The 20,511-nt window shown below is 47.5% G+C and overlaps 1 protein-coding gene and 1 long non-coding RNA gene across 7 annotated transcripts in view; one reads left to right on the top strand and one right to left on the bottom strand.

The window, feature by feature from the left end:
- The window catches only part of LOC128880039 (homeobox protein cut), a 122,172-nt gene that overhangs the window by 94,615 nt on the left and 7,046 nt on the right, over positions 1-20,511 (top strand). For 4 of the 5 annotated variants that reach the window (XM_054133440.1, XM_054132636.1, XM_054131801.1 and 1 more), the window contains exons 4-6: positions 8,313-8,631; positions 10,202-11,461; positions 19,121-19,475. In XM_054133440.1, the coding sequence (XP_053989415.1) occupies positions 8,313-8,631; positions 10,202-11,461; positions 19,121-19,475 (1,934 nt within the window). The remainder of the gene's footprint in view (positions 1-8,312; positions 8,632-10,201; positions 11,462-19,120; positions 19,476-20,511) is intronic. The other variant, XM_054130963.1, reaches the window with a different exon arrangement.
- LOC128882463 (uncharacterized) overlaps positions 1-20,511 on the bottom strand; it is a 44,714-nt gene that overhangs the window by 19,430 nt on the left and 4,773 nt on the right. For both annotated transcript variants that reach the window (XR_008458604.1, XR_008458503.1), the window contains exons 2-3: positions 13,432-13,578; positions 8,301-8,477 (exon numbers count right to left, since the gene is read on the bottom strand). This is a non-coding gene — a long non-coding RNA (uncharacterized LOC128882463). The remainder of the gene's footprint in view (positions 1-8,300; positions 8,478-13,431; positions 13,579-20,511) is intronic.

The raw sequence follows: 20,511 nt of genomic DNA, 5'->3' as shown, positions 1-20,511 counted from the left end.
AATTTTATTACATAAGACACAATTTAGTAATGAATTTTATGAATCGCGGATGACGTTCGCGGAACATGATGTTTTACTTGATTAACCGAATGCTAATTTTGGTTGGCAGGATCGAAATAGGTTAATAATCTTAAACATGAAATATGTAAAAAGTGCACCCCTTCCTCTTACAGCAAAAAGAATATTCATAGGTGTGAATTTATTTAGATACATATCAATAGTTAGACAATGAAAAATATAGTTTAGGATGGTACTGAAAGGAAAATTGAGAATCGGGAACAGGATCGCAGGATGAAAAGTGAATCTCGGATAAACGAGAAGTCAAGGCCCAAGGAGACAATAAAGAGAAAACGAAATTCCGCGAGGAATCTCTAACTGAAAAATAATAATTCTCTTAATAACGAAGAACAACGACGGGGATATAAAGAGGGGGGAGCGATATCAAACGCGAGCAAAAGAGAATCGCCGTAAGAGCGAGCGCAAAGATAAACGAGAGAAAGACAAAGGGAGGGAGGGACTACCGCTGTACAGAAATGGTTTCGGCAAAGAGTGCCCTCGCTGGTGCTCGCTCGTAATAAGCATAAATCCTCGGAGGCTTATCTAGCGGCGCCCAGAAGAACGCTAAAATAAAATATCATACATTCTGCCTTCTACCCTTCGCGCCAGGCTGTGTTACGACTACCACCCTCCTTCATCCCTTATCCGTTTCGTTTCGAGTCTCCATTCAACCTTCGCCTTCCACAATCGCGAACGCCTCGACAGGATTTCCCTTCGTAAACATCTTCTGGCGAAAATTGGGAGAGCCAGCCCCTGGGAAGGTGTCGCTGGTCCCATCGCTAGCGACGCGATACCGGTCGATGGATCTGGGTCAATTAAAACAGGAGGAAGCAGGATTTCTCCTCGATGGGATTGGAGGTGGCTCGATAATCGGGGATCGATGGAAATCACCGAAGAAACCAGAGCGTGACGCTGTGGTCCCTTGGCGGTGGTGATCGGAAAAAAAGGATCCGAGGGGTTAGAGGAGGGGGGAGGGGGGGGGGTCAGGGTGGATTTTTGTGCGCGTCGATGCAGCGCGAGATGTCGGGCAAAGGCACGTAGTCGGTGTAATGAGGCGAGATACATTCGCCGGGGGCCGCCCCGTCGGGGGCGGCTGCCGGAGAAGCTCTGCCAGCCGGTAGGGGGGTGAGTCGGAGGGAAAGGGTTGAGCTGGAAGCCCGATCAGTCATTAGACAAGTGGGTATTCACATATATCGAGTTGTAAAATCGATAGGGGTGTCCGTTAGCCGTGTATCCTGTAAGGAGACGGTGGAGGGGATGAGATGCGAGCCGATAGGATGGCAGGGGGTGCAGCGGGGAGGAAGGGACAGGCAGGGAAACGGGGCTCTTCGCCTCCGATATCAGACGGACGAAGACAGAAACGCAACCCCCTTTTCCTCTTGCCGCGCTTCCCCTTCGACCCCTTTTGTTGCTTCGCCATCCACCCCCTGCCACCGCACGTATCCAGTCCTTGCATATTAATCCTGCCCATAATTCCCACTTCCCAGTTTGGGCAACCCTTCGGCTCCGGCTACATCGCTACCCCCGTCGAGAGAACGAAAGGGAATCAGAATAAGCAAGGGAAAGAGGAGTCCCGGAGTGAGTTGAGACCGTTTGCGGGAGGAGGGGGAGGGAAAGGGATATCCGCCTCCTATCGATTGGGCTTTCTTTCCGAGCCCGGCTTTTAATTGGCATTCTCCCGTGGTGAGAAAAGGAGAGAGCCTCGGAGATCCTCCACCCACGCGGCGCGGTCCGTTACCTACGAAGGGGAGAAAGCCAGGCTGCGATCTTTTCTGCGCGATGAAAAAATTCGCGATCGCGCGGCTTCCCAACCCGAGGGGGATCATGGAAATCCACAAGACACTTCCAGGAACGTCGATCTTTGGAAAATTCTTCGATACTCGAAACGAAGTCACTCGAAACCATCGTTTACGCCTGTTTACCATGATCAGATCCTAAACAGGGTCTGTTGCTCGAGTCTGAATTTTAATTTGATCTTCATACTTTAACCCCTTACGCTACGATTTAAGCTCCAACAATCTGGGACCAAAATGTGATGTTTACATTTGGCCCGAACAATACGCCACAGGTCAAGCTCATGATAATCAGTTTTGGCCCGAATATCCGACCACAAGTCCCACACGTGGTCGTAGCTGAAGGGGTGAATCGATGATAAGTGGCGATTTTGATTTGCCTAGCCGAAGTCGAGCTTTCGAGATCGAATTTTTACCTGTTGATGAAGCCAGCCTGTTGCCTGAAGAGATGCTTGAACCACAAGCAGTTAGAAACTATCATGCTATCTTTAAAAAATATTTCCTGACGATGCTAACATCTCCAAGTCAAGGTTTCTATTTACAAATCGCGAGAAGTCGCTCTGTCTACGCCCTAAAAATCCAAGCAAGAGGCCTTTCTTCACCCTTTCCCACCCTCCCAACCCCCAAGGAGTCGACGAGCCTCGCAGCGGTCCGCGCGATCGTGGAACGGAGAAAACGAAGAGCGCCCCGCGTCGTATCAACCGCCTCGAACTCGCATCACCTCCCCCTCCAGGGTCCCTCTCGGCCAAGGAAGGAGATCTCGCGGAAGCACACGAGCTCCTGCGGCCATAACGATCCCTCGCGGCGCATCATTGGTGGACAGGGAACGAAAATTAATACACGAAGCAACCGGCCTCCTTGCGCTCCCACTGCGTACCGTCGCGCACACGTACTCTGTATCCGTGGTCACGTGTGCGCACCCCCGCGGCACATAAGTGCGAGGAGGGCTGCGGCCGTGTGCGTGAAGATTGATTATACCGCGGGAGAAAATGTGATCAATAGCTCGACAAACAAAGGCCCCTCGGACGCCAGTGTATAATGCAAATAGCAAAAATCACGGTACTGGGAGGTGATGGTGGGGTTAGGAGGGGGGTGGCAGAGCAGAGGGTTGAAGGAGATGATCGACGGTCAAGAAACAATGGCAACGGCTACTTGGAGCCTCGCTGCTCGACACAGTCCCCTTTTCTCGAACCCTCTCGCTCGACTTCTCTCACCCCCGACGCCTTCGGGTCCGGTTTAATTTGCATACGACCGATCATGTCTTCCGGTCCGACTCACCTTCGGCCTGGCCACCGTTACCCGCCATGCCTCGCGACCATCGATCAAGCCTCGCTTGTTTTTACCTTCTAACACACCCCCGCACACCCTGACCGCCCCTTCGTGGTCACTGGCCGTACGCGCACACCGACGATGCACCTCGGTGTGGCTCCTTTCGGCAGAGGATTCTCGTTAACAAGGGCTCGCTTCTTCCCATCGATGACATTGTACTCGACGCCGGAGAACACGGACTCTGGCCATCGCGACGGTGAGAGGAGGAAGGAGGAAGAAAGGGTTGGACGGTGTGACGTAATTGCGCGCCTCTTGGAAAATAACGGAGGTGAAGCGGATGGGGGATGATGGCGAGAGGTGATTATTTCCAATGATCTCGTTCCTGGGTTTAATCCAACCGTTCCTCGAGTTCGGTTATTTTGCACCCTCTTCTGGATTATTTTGTTGGGATTTGTCTATTTGGAAATGTCGAGAAGGAGAAGACTGATACGTCGCGATAAAGAATTTTCCAAAAGGGGTTCTCCAATAAATAAATAATCTAATAAAAGTAGTCTTTCGATAAAAAAAAATATTGCGACGAGCCAGTGTTCAGGCTCTGTCGCTTCGAAAGGAAAGGGAGGAGGCAGATAAACGTAATGAAAGATATCGAAAAAGGGTGAATCACGGGGGAGGCGAACGCGTGATACTAGTAAAAGCAGGGTAACGATAGTTGCACCCCTCCAGCGTGCAAAAAAAACACAAGAGGGATGGGAGTAGAGAAAAATAGAGGGAATGAGCGATGTATCGCAACGATTACAATCTCTCCCTCCTTGTTTCGGGAAATGTAGAAAAAAGGAGTTGGCGAGAGATACAATGGTTATAACCTGTCTTTCATTTACCCTCACTCTTCGTCTACTCTTTCTATCGTTAATCTTGGCTGTGACTTTTCACCGTTGTTCTTTGAAGAACTTCTCGTTCGATGTTTACCCAGGAAAGATTGAAAGGAGATCGTAAAGCTTCTCTTTCTGACTCGATTTCCCCCTACCAAAATACGTTTGCACTCGTCCCAGAATTGTTTTCTTTTCTAACCGTACACTAGGATGCGATTTCGGTTTTATTTCGTCCACCTACGTGCTCGTATCTTTCATTACCCCCCTCCGGGTATATTGGCTAGACAGATTGAATGATCCAAATGCGGGAGAAAAAAAAATTTATGATCCCCTGTCCGCGGAAATATCCCTATTCAGCGGCGATGGCATAGGCCTGAGATCTGGGGCAAGATCGAAATTCAATACCAAGAGCAATCAAGGGCTGGGGATTTTACGAACGACTCGGAGACATTAAATTTAACGAATCCGCGGACGGAACGAAACGCTGCCGTTGATATTATCGATGCACGGACCAAGCCAAGTCTGCACATGCGACACATTGTTTTATGGGAGATTTTTTAGTAACTTTGCGGCACGGACGCGGTTTTACAACTTGTTGCCGCATTTTGTATTGCGACGAGTTTCCGTTAAATATTCAGCATCTCATTATTGGTAATCTTAGCGCGGGCTGGGCCAAACCATGTCGAGTTTTTAATATTTTCAGCAGCAGTGAAGAATATATTAGCCAAGCGAGGTAATTGTGATAGGATATATCTGTGCTTCTGCTTATTATTAGATATTCGAGAAAGAAAAAATCGATTTTAAGGAGAATTAATAGGAGCACAGTTTCTTCAAACTTTAACCATGTTGACGCAAGGCACTTAAATATTATTATATTCTCCATTGCAACTTAAAATATTTTCTGCACGACACTATAACACTATGCCAGTCGAATTGAATTCGCAGCCCACCGAGCCTTTTGGGGTAGCGTGACAGTGAAACAAAGCTTCTAGTATCGTGACGATTCAATTGGGTTTGCGATAGTCCAATACGGAGACCACACCGCGAGTGTTTAACAGCGTGACAGTCTAATTGAGTCCCCAGTCTTGGGCGATAGTCGCGCTTTCTTACCAGCGATTCGCCACGTCTGACTTTTCGCACCGTGACAGCCCCGATGCGTCTATGACAGTCTAATAGTAGTCTAATTGAGTTTCCAGCGGGCATGCCTAGCCAATTAATTCGCGCTAGGCACGATTCCACTGATTATTTTTACCAACGCGTCGGACCTAATGGATTCACGGCGACAAAGTAAAAAAAGCGACTCTCGAGAAGAAAATGATGAAATTAGTAGTATTAACATGTTTAACTGTCTTGCGTAACTCGTGGGCAACTAATGTGGTGTTCTGAGAGCGATGATTTTCTAATTTATCACGGATAGTATGCGCAACATATTATTTTAGTAGACTGGGCCATCAGGTGCAATAACTAATCTATTAAAGATTAAGCATTCAAATAAAATGAAGTACAAACAAAATTATTATTTCAACAAGCATCTATTTATGCTGACTCTTATCTATGTAAAAAGATAAATTCATTTTTGTTCAAGCCTCCCAATTAATTTTAATAAATCGTCGCTTACTAAAGCATAACTTAAGCAATAGAAATCTAGTAAAGCTAGCGTTGAATAAAAATCCATTTAATATTCTTCGAGGTAAACGTCTACTATCTCGAAGTGGGAACCCATCCCTAAGGATTCCATTTCGGATCGGACCCTGTAAAAAGATTCATTCCGTTGATCGCGGCACTTAGGCGACAAGTTCGACGATATCGACACGCTGTTAATTCCAGCTGTCCTTCCGCTCAGGTTCGCCCGCAAAGCGATAACCTACTCCATCGCTAATGGCGGACATTATTACGAGCAACTCGGAGAACTTCCCCTCGCGTCCACCTATTCCGTGTGTATAGAACGACGATGCGTACTTATCTTCAATCCCTCGGCCGTGTGATCGAAACGCAGGGTAAAGTAACTTACAGCTGTAAGCGTGTATCGATTGCGGCTGAGACGGGGGACAACTGACAAGTAAGCTACCCCTGGTAAATAAATTAAAGGGCGGGAATGCTTGACACTGCATCAAGGATCTTCGATCACACGGTGGCCCGCTAAGCCTGGAAGTCGCTAACTAGAAATAGGTTGATTCCCCTCCGTCCAAACTAGTTTAAACTCCGAATATATTTCGAAGAAACCTCCGTTACGAGCGATCGATGCCAAGGATACCATGTTTCGGGCTGGCTTGGATTTGTGAATGTGAAAGGGCCTGTAAGTTTTTAATTTTTACTTTCGAAACTAAATGTCGTATGAATGAACTATAAATAGAGAAAAAGTTTCGTCTTATTTTTCTTTGTAAGGTCTTTTAAATTCAACCGTGACAGAATCTCACCCCTGTTCGCAAAACGAGGAAGAAAACGCGAAAGAAAAGAAAAGACAACGGGGCAACGCGTGTTTGTTGAGCAAGGTTGAAAAAAATCTGCGGGTTTTTTAAATATACGTCTCACACCGGCGGCTAGACCTGTCGATGCACGCCGGAGGCGTGAATTCCGCAAAATTGAAGCTTCGCTCCTCAATTAACCCCAGGGAAAAGGATGATGCCTCGCTGGGAAAAAACAATTGATACGATCTCGTTCGCACTGGCGTTGCACCGCGCGAAACGCATTCAGCTTTAAAATCGTTCATCCTCTCTCCCACTGGCGGCTTTTACCACCCCTGGGCCACCCTTTCCACACCCTCGCAACCGATATTTTCGTCCGTAGCCGGTCGCGTAACACGTGGATGGGCTCCGCAACTCGAAACTTTCGAGCACTCGCGATTCATCGCGATTGATCGCTCCACGACGATTACCCACCCCTCTCTAACATCTCTCTAGTTGCTACTGTTTGCCCGTTTATTCCAAGAATCGCTTCGCGGGATTCATATTCCCGTGAAACACCGCGTGGGAAGCAGGGTAACATCGGTGATCGACAGTTCAAGCTTAAACATCGAAAAGTTTACGACAGTGAGGGGGAGTTTATTGGTGAAACGGAAGAGCGAAAACTGCTGTGTCGCGTTAAAGAGCCTCGGGATGCTTAGGCGAAGGTACGCCAATAATGAAAAGCATTTCGTGACGACGGATCGGTCGATGACGCGCGTCGTGAGTTATTAACGACACGCGATCAATAGTTAATGGACGTGTCCTATTCCTACGATCGTAGTATTACGTCTTCGTGCTCTTCTTTGAAGTCAGAAATCTACAGGGTTGTTCCCTTGAATATGCCCTGTCTTTTTGCATTCGTTTCGCCGAAGTTTCTGGATGATTCCCACGCTAATTCTCCCCTTTCCTCCTCGCTAAGCAATTCCCCTGACCATTCTCTCTGTTAAACTTTCCGCTTATATTTCCTCCTCATCTGTCATTCATTTTCCCGATGGTTCCCTTGCCTCGCCGCTCTCCACGCTTCTCTTTTTCTTCCTTCCTCCCTCGTTCCACCTCTCCTCCCCCAGCACGTATTCATTGCACTTATTCTTATAAATCAAATGAAAAGGATGGACGGGACGCGATCGATCACTTTCTAATGGGTCACAGTATTATTTTGTTCCGAATGGAGCGACGTTTTTGTTTGTTAAATTGACTGTAGGTTTTATTTTATTTGTCGAGCAACGCTAAAGTTTGTTTGAAATTTGTTTAGAAAACTTTTAGACTAATTCGGTTCAGACCTAACCAAGCCCTTCGTTGTCTAGATCTAGACGTCTACGATGATCTAGGACGTCCCTAGAAACGCGAAAGAACTCCTCCCACTTCTTAACGAGTAACCTAATCCTCGAGTAATTACATTCAGACCCGAGTCGAGATTTAAACTTATCCCGTCCGCTAAGCGGCCGATATCGATTTCGGTATAATCGATTCGATAAAATTAATAAAGAGCTTCTGGTAAGCTCCTTACTCTCTGATAAACGAGACCCGAAGCAGTCCGCAGGGGTTCAGAGGTGAGGGTGGAGAGGGACGCCGCAGTATTTCGCGTGTATGGTTCTATATTTGTATCGACGATAATGTAATTACGTTCATGTTCGATTTCATGACAACTGGGAACAGCCAGCGATCGGTGTACAAGGCGATGGGTTACGTTAACCATCCGTTCTTCGTTTCATTAATGCGACTCGATCGATGAATACGTCGTTCGAAACATTAAAAGCAGAGTTGCACCCTTTTTCTTTTAAAATATGTCTGCTGTCGAACTACGAGGATCGTTCCAACGAGGAGTCCTAGGTTCCTAGATAAAATAAGGTTTAATTAACAGATCTAACCTTTGGTTCCAGATCAGCCAGCTGGTCGAGGAGGTGTCCAGGTTACAGCAGAGCCTGCAGCGTCTCCAGGAGACCAGTGCACAGGCGACGGCGCGGCTGGAGGAAGAACTCGAGGCCCGCAGACAGCACATCAGCAGACTGGAGAGCAAACTGGAGCGACAGAGGGACTACGACGACCTGAAACGGGAAATTAACGCACTGAGGTCGGTGGACCTGTCGCAGATTCCCACAGGCGAGCCTGGCAAGAGCTTGGAACACCTTCTGATGGAACGCTCGAAGGCGCTCCAGCAAACAGAAAACTTGAAGCCAACCAATACTCCCGACGCGCTTGGTAAGTCCTTCGAATCAATCTTTCCTCCCAGCATTAGGTCTCGCGAACAGTTCGATGATCGCTTGATCGATCTCATTCGCGTCCAAGGATCAGTCGAGATTAGGCGTATCGGCTGATCACCGTACAAGCTGTCCGCTTTAGATCAGGAATTGTTAGAGAATTGCTAGTAGCTGGACACTCTCTAGCAAGGTAGACACGAGATATCGTTACGACCCTTCTAGTATTACGGCTACTAATTCCTGCGCTAAAGCTCTGGTCTTCGATCCCCGACTCTCTCTCTCTTCGAGGCTACGTCGAAGGACTCGGTATCGAGTAACAATATAAAGGACACGAGTCACGCAACGCGGACGCTTTTTATAAAGAACGAGGGATGACTGAAGGAGCTTACCGAGAGAAAAGGAACAACAAAGTAACTCTGCTTGCCACTGTGTTCGCATTTCTTTTCTAACTATCTTTGTATCTGACCCTTCTATCTCTCTTCTTCTCCCAAACCGTTATCGTGGATCTGTTTCTCTCGTCCTCGTCGTTTCTACACTTTCGTCCTTCTAATTTCACCGTTCTGCCCTCTCACATTTCTGTCTCTCTATCTCACTCTGTGTTACTCTCTCTCTTTCTCTCTCTCTCCCCCCCTCTCTCTCTCTCTCTCTCTCTCTCTCTCTCTCTCTTTCTCTCTCTCTGCCTGTCTCTCCGAGATCCTCCACTGCTTAGATTGCACTTTTTCCGAGCTACTCTCTCGCTGGTGCGCGCATCAACCCTCGCAAGGAGGTACTAACATAATCGAGACCTGCACGTTAACCCCCGGTGCCTCTTACCAAACATGTCATCGACACCGTGATCATCCCCTCAAAGCCCGCCCCCGAACCTAGCATCACCCCGACCTCCCACTACGAACGTCTGCACGCTGGGAAACGCAAAAAAAAAGAAAAATAAAAGAAACCTCGTACACGCAAATTCGTGGACGATACTCGGAGCATTTCTCCAGGCCGAAGCGTTGTTTCGGGGCCAGAGTTTATTGCAAATCGATCGGGAATGACACGGAATGAGAGAGCGAGAGAGAAGCCGCGTGTTCACGGGCAGAGAAAGAGGTCCAACCGTACTCCGTCCACCCCGTATTCCCACCCCGAAATTTCGCGACTTCTCGCTGTCCTTCGGAAAACGTCGAACACCTTTCCGCCTTCACGGGGCGAAATCGCTTTGTTGTTAAAAAGAAAAAAAAAAATAGATACTACGGACTGGTGTTCAGTCTTTCACGGACGATATCTCCGAGAAAAGCCGATCGGAACGCGACGGAAAGGATTTTCGAGATGACGAGGAACACTGAACCCAGTCGACCGACACGCGACACTTTTCCTCTCGTTGGGCCGCCGTTGTTCCTCGTTTGTGTGGATCACGCGACGAAGCGTCGAAAAAAAGAGAGTCTCGGTCGTCCAGGAGGCTGCCATGAGGACTTTGGACGCCGGATGTCCGAAATGAAAAAGAGAATTCGAAACCGTGAACCATTAGATCGACCGCGATCTGTGTGTGTGCGAGCTCGTGTTGACGCGGTCCCTTGTGTTTTTGGTGGTTGCAGGTGGACTATCGTCACCCCTGCAGCGCGCCTCGACCGCCTCGCCCCACGGGGTCGGGGGTGTACCGCCTTCGTCCCACGTGTCCTCCCAGCAACCACCGCCGCCGCCCCCAGCAGCAGTTTCCCTCCCACCGCGTTCCACACCGACACCGTCTTCGGCTACCTCGACGACGTCCAGCCTCCTCTTCCCACCTCCTCTCCAGAACGTCGAGACCTTCGGCTCCTTCCTCGGCGAAGAGATCGTCGCCAACTGGAGGCGGACGTTGGAGAGGTCCATCATGAATCAGCAGCAACAACAGCAACAGCAGCAGCAACAACAACAACAGCAGCAGCAGCAACAGCAGCAGCAACAACAACAACAACAACAGCAGCTTCAGCCGACTTCCTTGGGTCAATTGGCGCAGCAACAGCTACAGCAAGCTCAACCGCTGATCGGTCTGCACCCTCCGTCTACCACCAGTAGCATAAATCATCTTCCATCGCCAACGGACCCGTCGTCCAGTTCGAACACGCCAGCCAAATCGAATACCCCGTTAGGAACCACTCCACTGAGTTGCCTTGATGCCGCCGAAAAGGCTCCGACGCCTGTGTCGGGCCACGAAACGCCCGCACCACCTACGCCGTCTTCGACCACCGCGTTAACGTCACCCCCGAGCTTTCAACCGCCCACGACGATGATCGAGACGATCGCATCTTCGGCGTCCGTGAACGGCGGTAGCATGATACCGGCCGTCCCGACGGCACCGCCACCAAAGAGTCCAGCGGACCAGGACTCTTGTCACAATAACAACAACAGCCATCATCTGGCCAACAACAACATCGGAGGTCTGAGCGTGCTGGATACCCTGAAGAGCCCGTTTCGCTTCGACGACAGAACGCATCCGTTCAGATTCGGCGACGAGTATGGCGCCGCGGGTATGGCTGGTCGACTAGGCGAGTCGCTTATCCCTAAAGGCGACCCCATGGAGGCCAGGCTTCAAGAGATGCTGCGGTACAACATGGACAAGTACGCGTCGCAGAATCTGGACACCCTGCACATAGCCAGGAGAGTCAGAGAGCTGCTCTCGATACACAACATCGGTCAAAGGCTGTTCGCCAAGTACGTACTCGGGCTGAGCCAAGGCACCGTCAGCGAACTGCTGAGTAAACCGAAGCCGTGGGACAAACTGACGGAAAAAGGTCGCGACAGCTACAGGAAGATGCACGGCTGGGCTTGCGACGACAACGCTGTACTGCTGTTGAAATCCCTGATACCCAAGAAAGGTGAGTACGATCAGTTTCCAGCTGTCTCCAGTCTTCCCGTCGTTGTACACCTACGAATCACTTCTATCAAGCGGCGAAGATCAAACGTCCGCGAGATGAAACGGGACCTCGTAATTACACCTTCGGGTCTAATTGCTCGAGGTGAAACAACGCGTGATTTATTTCTAGTAACAAGGCTGATCAGATTTCTGACCAGCGAATCTTGGAAACGCTGCAACACGACGCCCAGGCTCGATGTTGCAGCGGCCGCCGAGTAATTACGTCCGCTTCTTCTTTTGACACGGCATCGACAGGTTCGCGCGCGGACTCGGAGGGGTTCGGCGAACCTGTCGATGATCTCGTCGACGTTTCAACTTCGCCGCTGACGATTTTACCGTTTTACTCCTAAGAATATCTTTTCTGCCTCGCACTGCCAATAATCTGTTCTGCCGAACCACTAACCATCAGCTGTCAGTTAACTTTTTTTCGGCTGTCTAATACGGGTGTTACTGGTGTCTCTATTTGTCCTTAACTATACCGCGGAGATTCGCGTAACGTTCGAACCGGAGGTCGATTCCCTCTATACGAATGCTACTGAATCGATTCCCGGTGTAGCCATGCGTTGGTGACGTCGTGAGCTTTCCCTGTCGTTCGAACAACGTTCGTAGAACACGAAGAATTTACTACGACTCAAGACTCCATTGGAATAATATAAGATAAGGATAAGGCTTCCGACTGTAAGATACTGTGGTTTCTTCTTCGATATCAATGTCATTCGACCCTTGAAGAAGCTAGCTGGTACCCTGTCCGAAGAACAAGGAAGCCCGGGTCGGAGTAGGATTTTTCAGGCCACTTGCAATTTAGTTGCAACGCTAAACAGGTTAGAGGTATCTCGTTAGGATACTTTAGAAAGTCAGGGCTGTATTCCAACAGATTTGGGAATCCCAAGCGTTCCTGCATTACAGCGAACCGCGCAACAGGCTGCTTCGATACGAACGCCTCTGCGGAGCACAACGTTTTGACATCACAGTGCGATAGACCAAAGCTTGAACGAGTGTTCCATTAGAAGAAAAAGAAAAGCGCGTAGCTAAGGAAATTTCGAAGCGAAAGATTGTCAATCTGTCACGTGTGATCCTGATGCACCGATGAACAACAACCCGGCACTGTAAATCTAATTGAGCGACGCGAGGCATCTCAGGGTATTAAACGAACAGCTATCGCGGTAAACATTCGAGAAACTCGGGAGCGGAGTTAGGCGCGCGTGACGCAAAACAGTTGGAAGATGACGTTCGATTTTGGCTTTAATAGTCTTAATTAAATTATACAGCTAGTTGGCTCGCCAAGCCTGCTATCGATTGTTTGCTGCGTTTGGCAGCCATATTGTTTAGACTAATAGCTCCTGGGAGTAGGGAACCGGGGGGATGAGTTCTAGGCAAGGGTGCAATACGCGAAGGGTTCCATCGCGGAAAGGAGGATGAGAATGGAAGGGGAGTAAAAGGAAACAGGGTCCAAGAGAGAGACCACAGACGTTCCAGATCCGTCTGCACTTATCGCGAAGGTAATTTACGCTTTCGTTGGATCGCCAAGGGAGCGCCACTGTAGTTCCAGAGGAAATTATCCTGACAATCTTAGCTGACTTCGTTTGTTTACGGAAAAATACGTTTGTAAGCAAGTGTCGATGAAAATGCAACCACGTTGAAAAGATCTCGACGATCGAGACTCGTAGACAAAGTGCCTTTTCTTATTCAACTATAGCCTTTGACACGCAACCAACCCTAGTCTAATACGATCAATCCCTAGAAGAATAGAATACAGAAAGAAGTCGAGTCGAAAGGGTCACACTGACTTTTCATGAACCCATAAATACCCTCTGCACAAAACATTCGAAACGAGCGACGTCCGTTTATTATATCCTCGTTCTCCTTCGGTCCGTCAGATCGACCGCGTCTGACCGTTAATTTCCAATTCCACTTTTTTTTCGTTTCACTTACCGTTTCTGTAACACGGGCATTGTTCGCGTACCACGGTGCCTCGCTTTTTCACCAGCTCAAGGTCGTGCTCGTCAAACCGCTGCCCCTTTCATTTATTGTAACGATTCCTCCGTCCGCGTCGCCCCGTCGCTGATCGTTTCCTGCTTTCTGTAAATATTAATGCCAATGGGAGAGGATGTCGAGCGTCATGAAGGGGGGCATCCATGTCCGGCGCGCGAAAAATAAAACTCGTATAAAATATTCAATAATTCACGGACGAAGGGAGGAGTGGGAGGAGGTCACTGACAACGCAGACGTCGTGCATCAATGGATTGTCGGTTTCCGTCGAATAGCCGACAATGATAATTATGCTTATTGCGACGGGGAGAAGGGTGAGGAAGAAAAGAATTGCAACGCGTGCACAGATGGATCAAGTGGCGAAGAGGGGGAAGAAACGGTGGATGGGATTTCCCCATGTGTTCGCTTTAAAAATTGTAGAAATTCTGCAACGATCCCTCGCCGATGATTAATCCTAAAAAGATAAAGAGGAAACGGGAACTCGTCGAGTCGGAAGATCTCCCCAAAAAGCACACGCGAAGATCTATTTTCCCGTGGTAGTATCAGAGTCGAAAATGTATTCAAATTTACGATAGCGTCGCCTCGAACGAGACTCGAAGCCCTGGGCTGAAAGTTATTTGGGAAACAAAGCCTAGATGTTGTTTATTCGACTCATCGAACTTGATTCCGGGAATCCGCGACGCGTAATCCCTACCCTCGGTTGACAAACGGAGTTTCGTAAATTGTCGTGACGAACGGACAGCAGGTTTAAGGAATAATTTTAGTTATGAAGATTTGCTGAACTGTACCGCAAAAATCACGCGAACCAGTAATCCCCTGACAAATGCGCCTGGACAGTGGCCCAGTATTCGACGAGGCACGTTCTCGACGTTTATTATTGCCCGTGAGCGGTGCAACACAATTGATCTAAGCACGGCTGGGTCCAAGAGCAACGCACCGCGAGATTACCGTAATAAAGATAGTTGGTGCCAGTCCAACTCTGTTTATCGCGGAAATTTCTTTCTTGCAATTACACACCAGCTTCTCCGCGAATTCAACCGCTATGAACTCTCATTCTGATCCTAACGATGCCAAATGAAGAAAGAAAATAATCGAAGTTAACACTTTACCGATTGGTAAGGATTAATCGTCTAGTTTGCTAAGATTGAATGCTCTCTGACTATCGATCAGTAAAGCGTTAAATAAACTTGTGAGTTTATACAGCGATTGGAATACATTTCCACAAACAGATCACGATCCCATTTTTTAAATTTAAATTCCACGTAGCTGTATTCGCTCAATTGCTCGATTAGTTTCCGTTCTCCAAGTTACTCGAGCTAAAATCTCTGTGATTCTTTTTAATTCCGCGACCCTTCGAAGCGTGCTTCATTTATCGAAACCCGAACACGCAAGGCCACAGCCATGGGAATCTAATTGTCCGATTATAATTGTAAAGTTGTTCTGCTGTGCGGCTTGAAATATGCTTGTTATTTCCTCCTCGCCGCGAGAACCGCCTAAATAAATTGGAATGTAAAATACAGAAAGCCAAGGGAGCGCGAAGGTTCGAGAGTTCGTTCGATAAATACCCGTAAAAGTTTCGAAGCAACCGATCTGTAAAAATAGCGAATCGCGAAAATTGGCATCGGTTTCACGTGAAACTCTAGTCGAGGCACATAATTAACGCATGATCGTAATGTTCATTGACCCAATCCGTAAGAGATAAGCGTTATCAGTGCCCGATTGTGATTACAAAACCGACTCCGTACACTGTAAAATGGATGAACGAGTGGGAGGGCTCTCGGCGTGATCGACCGAACGATTTTTACACGAAAACGATATTTAAGAACACGTAACACCGCCTAAAACGACTTCGGTGCTTCGCCAACTATTTCATTTAAAAATATTCACCTCCCACCGCTTTCGACTACTCCGTTTTATTCAATTTTCTTTAACGAGGCACCAAGAGGAGCCCATCGATAATTTTGCACGAACAAAGATGACCGCTCTGAAATTTGGCTGAACGCGTCCTCGCGACTCTTACGGGGCCCCGATTCAAAGAAGGAACCCCTACGGTGGCTCACAGACGCGTATTTCACCGTCAATTAAATGCGCTATACGCAGCCACGCACATCTTTTCACGTGCAGGGGAGAAAGACCGACGCACACGAGCCCAACGCGAAAGAGTTACGTTCATTAGCGAGACCACTCTGGTTCGTATACCGATTTTATCAGATTTTCTGTCCCGGCTGTATCCTTCCGCCTCCCGACGCCTACTTTGCGCGAGTGCGCGGCCCTTGTCGTCGTTAGAAGCCTCGAAAATTAACAAGATCTTAAAGTTCAGCCGATAATAATAAAGGGATTCCAAAAAGGAGCTTTAGGAATATTTTTTAATCAGAAGGTACGACTGTGGGCGACGTCGTCTTTTGGGGTTAATACATATCGCGATCGTGTGTTTAAAATAAACAAACTTGGGTATATTTCGTAGCATTCGTGATTTATCCATATAGTGACTGCTAGAGTAATAATCGGAATACTGGTTCAGAATTAATTTTTCTTTCATTTCTCAAGCTCTGATCACCTACCTATAGTAGTCAACGCGTTAAAAGTCTTGAAGCTCCCTTGGAAAACCCTCGACAGCACCATTTCTATGGCCTTCCATTATATTCGACATATATGCATTAATATCTCTATTTTCTATTTTCTATTCGGCTTTTCTACCTAGCCAACGACTCCAGATGAAATCTGAGATGAAACGCGTCGCGTGACCGGTGGATGTTTGGTCAGCAGCGGTGTGCGGACAAATTAGACGAAGAATGTCTTAATTGCGAATGTCCGAGCCTGTTGTTCCCGTTGGTTGTCGCCCGTATGTTTCAGCCGCGTGACGAAACGTCACGGTTTGTTCGCTCAGATCGCCATCAAGGCGTCGCTCGGTCCGTGCCCGTAGGAATCGACGAAAGAAAGAACAATCGCGACCGTAAGGACAATGGCCACATGTCGGAAAGGAAAGTCATACCGCAATTTGTCAGGCGCGTACACGCGCGACGGAAAGCGGACCATCTTTCGCAGCAATTATTTGCCACGGCGCATTGTCGATCTCCGGAGGTGTCTCGACTATCCAGCGACGGGGGGGAAGGGTGGATGTTGACAATAGTCGATTACAAAATTTTAGTACCGATTTTGTGAGAACCGTTCGCCTGGGGACAACTTAAGAAACGAGAGGATTGTTGCAGGACGCGATTACGTCCTTTCTTACGACATTGCTGGCGATGGCGTCATTGGGAGACACCGAAATCACGTTAAATGACTGCCTGTAAAACTCTGCAGAAATAGTTGACCTTTTTTGTTAGAAACGTTCTATTTCGAGAAATGTTCCTTTTTATTTTTGGTACGAGTGTTTTGATACAAATTCCATCGAATAATTGCATCGAAGATAGATGGTTACATTTAAGAGGAACATGTAACTACATCTCCGTGTGTACGCTCAAAACGAGATCATAGAAATCTGGCATACGTCACATCTCGAAACACTCACCCTTACGACACCCTTACAACGAACTATTCCTGACATCCTGTCGCGTAAAAGAGATTACGAGCACTCGAAAACACGTACTTCGTATTTTGGAAAAACAATCTATCTAAAATCTAAACGTTGTAACATTTAAATGCTCGCTACGTGACAAGTTGAATCGGTTCGAGTTGATAAAATATTTTCGCGCGTGGCGGATATTATGAATACAGATGTGACGTAAGGCAAGAAAAAGAGATATTAATGCAGGAACTTAGCGGTAATTGGGCTCGATAAATCGTTACACGAAACGTGTCGCTGGATATCGTTCCCACCGCAGTGCGTTAATCTGTATTCCGTTCGATAACGATAATGTCAATTTCATCAGCGCGACCGCAAAAAGTCAGCTCACAGGAAAGAAATAACGCATAACAAACGACCTCGTTCTCTTTATCTCGGTGAAAACGGTGGACGCTCGTCTGTCAGAGCCGACGATTAGGTTGAAAACACATTTTTCACGAATCTGATCGTTGCTACGAAATACGTCGCGAGAGATAATGCGATTCTGTGAACCCTCTCTAACAGAAAACACTTGGAAACTTTAATGAATTCGAAATATAGATAATTCGATGAATCCACTTAATGATTACAGTTTTGTACTGTTCTATTCGAGCTGATCGAGCCCGTCCCTAATCTCATCAGGTTCGTCGATGGTTTCGTTGAAAGGTGGTCGTGGCTTCGTGAAAATGCCGAATGGATACAGAGGAGGTTGGCATAAGTCGATGCTGCTGGCACGAATTCAAACGTCACGACGGCGCACACACGCACACCGCCGCATACGTGCATATTCCGTTCGATTCTTCACATCCACGAAACGTGCCTCGGCTGTCGTCATTGTCCTCGTAACGTTCCGTTTCCACCCACAACGCTGTCGATTTCTTGAAACATTTCACGTCGACCGATATCGCAGAAACTGCAACATCAGTTTCTTGGACCGTTCACCGCATTCCGATCTTAATGACCAATTAATCTTTCCTCGGTTCGTTTCGCGGCTGGCACCATAGAACGCCTTTGCTACGCGAAAAATCGAGCTCGAACGATTTTAGAGGAAAATGGGAACGAACGCATCTTGGAACCCTTTCAAATCGATGAAAGACAGGAATAAAAAAAATCGAAGAGATCAAGTCTCGATAACTAATCGAGACGACGATATTGAAATCTCGAGATGAGGTCGCAGCTAGATTGACTCTCGCGAGAAACATTGAGCGTCGTGGCCAGGAAGTTCATAGGGTTGGAAAAGCAAGGGCAGCGAAGCAATCAAAGTCGTGATCGATGGCTCATCGGGTCTGGATCTTACGTTTGATTGGTCAATTAGGCGGGAAACACGTAGGAGACCGTCGTTGCCTATGCGAAAGGGGAATCCTGCAAGCGCGAGATCCCGGAAAAGGTTGTTTTAATTATCGTCGCCAGGGTGTACTCTGCCTTCGGGTTCTAGACGTTAGGGTTCAATGTTATTAATTTCGCGTTGTATTAATTGCTTCCACGTTCGATCGAACATGAAATCAGCCCGTCCTGATTAGATACGTGGGGCTGCCTCTTCCTTATCGAACGTCGTCCGCTAATGGGTGGAATTGAACGTCGATCCTGGGCGGAATTTGAATTTTCAAGCGTACAAGATTCTCTACATTCTGACATTTCGCGTTTCCCGTGAGTTTCACTTTTCCTATTCCCTCGTCGAGAGAAATCAGGGATGTTCGCAGACTTTCGAATACGAATTAACACTAAACCTACCGCGAGCAGTCAAATGACCGTTTTCAAATTTTTGTTTCGTGCGCTATTCAATTCGGTTGACTCCAAGACATTTGTCCAATCACGATAGAAATAGTAAGAAATAGAAAGATGGAAATTAGATTACAGCGTAAAAATACGCGACAGTTTTGAATGCAGAGACTCCGACGATTATTCATTCCAGACATCTACGATGTCGATAAAAACAACAGGAGAACGATCGCTTAGTGTGCTTCGGTAGATCCGTATTATGTACAACTCCCCCAACTAATTCACCTCCCCCAAATTAATTTATTTTCTACACGTACCTTTAAGACCAAACCGAGTAAGAACGCACCACAAGTTGTGCCTCACCCGTAGAGTATGTTTCAGGCAAGGAGCAGGGAATGCCAGCGTTCGCGCGTGGACCACAGGAAGGTGGTCCGCCAGAAATGAGCGACGAAAGGTTGGCGCACATCCTCTCGGAGTCTGGCCATCTGCAGATGAGGGGCGAGCACGAGATATCGAACGACGCGGACAGCAAGAGCCCGAGCAGAATCGGCTGTCCGAGCCCGTTCAACAAGGACAGGCTCGACAGTCAAAACAGGAGACTGAAGAAATACGAAAACGATGACATTCCGCAGGAAAAGGTAGTCAGGATTTATCAGGAGGAGCTAGCCAAGCTGATGGGGAGAAGGGTCGAGGATCTCCGCGGACCGCGAGAGTTCTCCTCCAGGTAAGGCTTCGACGCGAAACCATCCACGTAAATCCGAACAGAACAGATGGCTGCCGGTCTAAAGAATTTTGCAAGGGGCTTTTAGCAAAATTATAAAATATTTACTAGGCGTGAGAGAGCAATTTATCATCTCGCGATCATATTTAAATTAACACGAAGTCTGTTTATTAAACGTAAGATCTTGGGATGGATTGAATATTGGATCACGTTAAAGAATGAAAGATAGTGGATCCTTTAGAATCATCTAATTCTATGGAAGTTTGAAATAAAAAATCGAGCATACCCCATACCTCGCACGTATTTGATCAGAATATAGATTCTAAAGCCCTTCTGGAAAAACCTTTGCATCAGACACGCCACTGTCGCGTATGTAATTTAACCAGTCAGCCGTGTTTGACGATCATATCCGTCACGATTTCGTGTCGTGACGGCTATATTCGTCTGTATATGCATATACAGTCAGTCCCATAAGTATTCCTACCTTTTACATCTATTGAAGACATTTCTCTAAATTAATTGATAGATTTGATGTGTACAAATCAATTTTTTAATGAATGATTTATTTGGAAACGTCAAACCTGTCATTTAATTTAGACTGTTTTCAATAGACATAGCCACTTACTCTGTGCCTAACTATATCATACAAATATCCTACATGCCTGTGTCAATGCATGAGGTCCTCACGGCACTGTAAAAGACGACGCCGCACTGACTGGTTAAAAAAGAATATTTAGCAAGCGCCTTTCTTCTAGAGAACCTAATGTACCCGCGTAATACGAGGGTTGACCCTGCCACGCCGTAGCACGGTATCCGAACCGGTAGTGCATCCCATAGATCTTGTGAGTCACGGCAAATCGCGGCCGCGCACGAACTATGCTGAAAAGATGACGTACGCGGCTAAAATTAATATGCCGCTATATCTGTTTCGTTACTTAACACGTAAATGTCAGGTGTAAACACCAGCTTTCCCCGTGGCTCGTATTGCACGTCCAGACGTATTGTCCGCGCGTCCCCTACCCCCCGATTGATCATTATT

The sequence above is a fragment of the Hylaeus volcanicus genome, chromosome 1 (assembly GCF_026283585.1).
Source record: "Hylaeus volcanicus isolate JK05 chromosome 1, UHH_iyHylVolc1.0_haploid, whole genome shotgun sequence".
Lineage (NCBI taxonomy): Eukaryota > Metazoa > Arthropoda > Insecta > Hymenoptera > Colletidae > Hylaeus > Hylaeus volcanicus.
Note: the sequence above shows the minus strand (reverse complement) of the source record. Positions and strands in the feature narration are given on the sequence as shown.